At 33.0% G+C, this 5,000-nt stretch overlaps 1 protein-coding gene across 2 annotated transcripts in view; it reads right to left on the bottom strand.

Moving 5' to 3' along the window:
• Window positions 1-595: 595 nt before the first annotated feature.
• The window catches only part of LOC106871623 (uncharacterized), a 20,297-nt gene continuing 15,892 nt past the window's right edge, over window positions 596-5,000 (bottom strand). For both annotated transcript variants that reach the window (XM_014918191.2, XM_014918192.2), the window contains exon 3: window positions 596-4,324. In XM_014918191.2, the coding sequence (XP_014773677.1) occupies window positions 4,113-4,324 (212 nt within the window). In that variant the 3' untranslated portion in view covers window positions 596-4,112. The remainder of the gene's footprint in view (window positions 4,325-5,000) is intronic.

The following is a 5,000-nucleotide window of genomic DNA, read 5'->3' as shown; positions in this document are numbered from 1 at the left end:
TAATCATTAATAGACTTTTCCTTACTATGTAATTATTTCTAATATGTTAACACTAACTATACAAATAAACTTTATTTAGTCAATCTAACCTTTTAAATTCCACATCTGCTATATAACCATCCTACATATGCAGTGTTGGGTTATAAGTTTAGACTTAATTAATTACTCATCATTTTGATTGAATGCACACAATTTATAGGGTAGGGATAATATATAAGAAAATATGTTACCAAATGAGCAGAATTCTTAGACCCTATTAGTTAAACTCTCTAGTGTTGGTACCATGAGAAAATGCACCCAGTAGACTCTGTAAAGTGGTTGGTGATAAGAGGAGCATCAAGCCAAATGAGACAAGCATTAGTTTATAGGAGCAGTGACTCCCAAGAAAGAGCCAAACTATGACAAACTGACCAACCCATGTTGAGATGACAAAACTGGTAAAAGGCTGATGAGCTTATGATTAACATAAAGTGTAATGTTATTGATTTTTGTGTTAGTTTTTTAAAGTTTATGTACAGTTGTCTTTTAATATTTATTTGGAGGAACTGATTTAAGATGCACAAGAATAATCAGAACCAAAATATAACAAACAAAAAAGAGGGAACAGGCTGAAGATATTTTATTCATCATAATTGGATAGGAATGCTTTATAGTATGATACTGCTCCAATTGCAATGTAATGTTACAATAACATAAAATAGTTGAATTGAAAATAATTTACAATATTTTTCTCATAAAACACATTATGAAGAAGTTTGTTCTGCAGGCTTCTTCTACTTTGGTTGTTTGGTTCATCTTCACTTAAATATCATTCTTTTCTTTCTGAGCTCACATTTATTGTCATTCATGCATGCTGACATTACACATTCAATGCTCACCTTATTTCTCTCCAGCTTTCAATCTCTATTTCATTCCCATCTCTCACAATAATATAACAACATTGCTCTTTATAAGTGTAAAAAAACATTTTCTTTTAGAAAGCAAACAGGATTTTTTATCTTAATTTTGTATAAACAAAAACAAAAAATAAAACAATGATAATCTACAACTCTGGGTCTCTGAAGTTTTAACATCCAATTATCTATGCTTGCATGGGTTGGAAAATTCTTTGCGATAGATGATTTTGCAATGATCAGCCCTCACTTGTTTCTTAGCAATGTAATGTTTCCCCATAACCAAACATGTTTTCATGGGGAAGTGAAAACAGATAACACTGCTTTTATGACAGTGATATACATTTACAAGTATCATGTCAAGAACTGGATGCACAAACATACATATGCATATGTACAATATATGGTGTCTTAAAAAACAGCACTCAGTACATTGTGTGAAGTGGCTGGTGTAAGGAAGGGCATCCAGCCATCTGAAGCAGACATTCAAGTACCATGCAGTTCTAGATGCTGTCAAACCATCTAATCTATACCAGCATGGAACATTAAATGATGATGACAACAATGGGCTTCTTTCAGTTTTTGTCTACTACTCACCGGGCTATAGCAGAGGACACTTGCCCAAGGTGCCATACTGTGGGAATGAACCTGAAACCACAGGTTAAGGAAGCAAACTTCTCAACTGCACAGTCATGCTCTCAGTCTGGAATCACAGATATTTTGGAAAATTTATTCTGCTGCCAAAAAAATCCAGTAAGAAATTTGAATCTGTGGAGAACCTTGCATGAGAAGTCCAGAAATTATGTTGAGTAAAGAAGCCTCTCAAATTTGATCTTCAAAATGTTTTGATAAACAATTTTATATCATCATCATTATCTAACTTTTCATACTTGTTTGGCATGAATTAATTGGATTTCCTCTGGTTGGATGCCCCTCCTGGTATCACCATCCCTCACCTATTAACAAGCAAGGTCAAATTTCCCCATGGCTGGACACATTTCCATGGAAGATTGGAAATGAACAACATCACTTGTATGATAAAGATACTAGTTTACAACAATGACATAATATCAAGTACGCCACACACACACATATCAATGTATATTTACTCTTTTTTTTTTTTAATGATGTAAGTTTAAACATGAAAATTTTAATTAAACTCGTGCAACTTTTATCAATATCAATAAAATGACAAAAATGAACATCATTTAATTGATGAATAGTTTAGAAAAAGATATTTTAATATTCAATATTATACTCTAAGAAAGAAAAACTATTAATATCAGTTTGGTGATATAATCCTAAGGTTTGCTGTGGTGGGCAAATGAGACGGATTATTATTAGAGATGAGATAGTAAATTGTCAATGTGCATTAGCTGAAATGGACTTTCCAACCTATTCCCACTGAAATAGGATCCTCACAGTGCCATGGTCATCTTTCAATGAAATGGATATTCTGAAGGTCCTTGATAGGGTTGATCTGTTTGGCATAACTGTTGAAATGCTTAACCCTTTAGCATTCAGATTACTCTGTCAAATGTAATGTTTATTTATTCATATTGTTTTCAACTAATCATTTATCACCTTGTAACATAGCAATCTCAATGATGTGATTGTATATTTTCAAAATGAAATTGTAGGGTAGATGTGAAAGGCAGGATCTGGTCAGTTTGAACATAAAACAGAATATTTGGGCTGGATATGGCAGGATTAAATGCTCACGGGTTAAAATATTTGGTGAAGGTGGGAACAGGCTAGTTACTCAAATAGGTAATATAAGAAGATGTAGATCATGCTCATGTAGCAGTTGACAATGATACTTTTATACCAATCATTGAGTATGATATCTTCCTGTAGCATTTATTTTAGTGACTAGCCTGTTCCCGCCTTTGCCAAATAGTTATTATGGATTGCAAGGCAGTAGGTAAGAAAAAAATCAATACATCATTGGGGAGAAGTGTGTACAGAAATATAATGGGAGATTTACTCTTACTGGTGCTGAAGGAAACACAGAAGTGGTATTAAAAGAGGTTGATGGATGAGAGCAACACAACAAAGAGAGAAGGTCTTCCTCAAATACACTAAAAAGAATGACCAGCCAATCAAGTGACAGCAATACGTTAGCTAGTGGTGTTTAGGTTATGAAGGCTGCTGGAACTGCTATTGATGATAATGTAAACCAGTTCTACTTGATGTTGGTGATTAAATTGGGAATACACTGACAGTACAAAAAACAACACCAGTCTCAAAGGACAGATGATCACAAGGAGACAACTGCTATATACCAAACCAACAAATGGAGTGAGACTCTATTAAGGCTTTTGAATATAGCATTATTGATACACTTAACAACCCCACCTTGTCTCTCTCAGGCAAGAATCAAGATGTTGAGAAGTATGTATGATATGATAATGGTGCACTTGCTCTTATTGACACCAAAAAGAAAGAGGTGTGGAAAATGTGTCTGTGAGAGAGAGAGAAAAAGTCCCATCTTAAACAGACTCAACAGCGAGACTGCCCTTTCCTCTGAGCCAGAAAGTGAAGTGAGAGAAACCTTGATAAGCATGAGGAACACTCAAAGTCACTTAAGTCAGTCCTGATTGTCACATTGTGGGGAAATAACAGAAAAGAGTCATGTCACAGGCTATAACACAGGAGTTCAAGACTAGCTGCCCATGCAAACCCTTATGTGCTGATGAGCTGGTCCTTTAGGCTGAATCTGTAGAAGATTTAAAGAAGAAATTCAAGGCATAGAAACAAAAGCTGTAATCAAAAGGCCTTAAAGTAAATGGAGCGAAAAATAAAGATTACTTAATACACGAAGTAGAGTTTATTTATATATTTGAAGTTTCACTCCAGCTCTACTCTAGGTTTCTTAATCCCATGTTTCACAGCAGCTGAAATTCATATATATACATAAATGAAATTCATATATATATATATATGTATATATATATATATATATATATATATATATATATATATATGGATGAATCCCTTAAAAGGGGTGAACATGCTAAATAGCTTTTATCCAGATCCTAACTACTTTCTTTTATTTATATATGTATGTGTCCGTACATCTACATCATACTGATGACATCAACAATATATATACATATATATATATATATATATATATTATTCAGATTATTGTTATTCACCAATATCATTCACCAGAAACTTACATGTTATGAAAAAAAAAAATTATCTATACAATAATTAAAAAGCAGATAGAATAACATCTTCATTAAGAAGGTCAGTAATATGGTCCATCATCAATAAGTATGGATTTGTGTTTTCAGTAAATTTAGGGTTCAATTCTTTCATGTGTATCTTAAGAAGTTCTATATGTGAATATACTCCCCCTAAGTAATACTGCAACCTTTTCTCAGCAGTCTCATCAATTGAGGAAGAAGGATTTAGCTCAGAACCTACAAAGAAAACAAGAAAAAACAGGTTGTGAAAAATAAAAATTTATTAACTATAATATAAAGCAGGGATGCGGAAAACCCCACCCACAGGTACAATTGTGCCCGTGAGCCCATTTTGTTGTGCCCACAGGCTGATATACTCACATGTACAAAATACAGTAAATTTTTCAATCATAAAGACTTATACAATATTCATATGCCTATTTGCGATATAGGTTGCGATTCCACTACAACTTAAAATAGTGAGAAATCATCTGGTAATTGCCAGTTTTCAATCAAACTGTCCAACCCACGCCAGCATGGAAAACGGATTTTAAATGATGATGATAATGACTCAAAGAGAGCCTAAAAAAAAATGGAAGTATTAACCAATCTACATGACAGCCTTCACATATATATATATACACATACATATATATATAAATATATATGGTATCTCTCCCTATAAAACGGGTGTGATATCCAGGTTTTTTTTGTGTTTTTTGCTACCCATGGTAACTATTAACATATTTACATTGTCAAGGTTTTTTTTAACTGAGATAATATTAATATATACATAAACTATTATATATATCTTCCTTTCCCGAGCGTCTAATAACACTATCCGTATCACGTCCTCACTTTGTTGTTTTTTGTTATTGTTTTTTGTCTTTTTTTGAACTTATATATATATATA

Source organism: Octopus bimaculoides, chromosome 2, assembly GCF_001194135.2.
Source record: "Octopus bimaculoides isolate UCB-OBI-ISO-001 chromosome 2, ASM119413v2, whole genome shotgun sequence".
In the NCBI taxonomy this organism is placed as follows: domain Eukaryota; kingdom Metazoa; phylum Mollusca; class Cephalopoda; order Octopoda; family Octopodidae; genus Octopus; species Octopus bimaculoides.
This window is presented reverse-complemented; position numbering and strand designations above follow the sequence as displayed.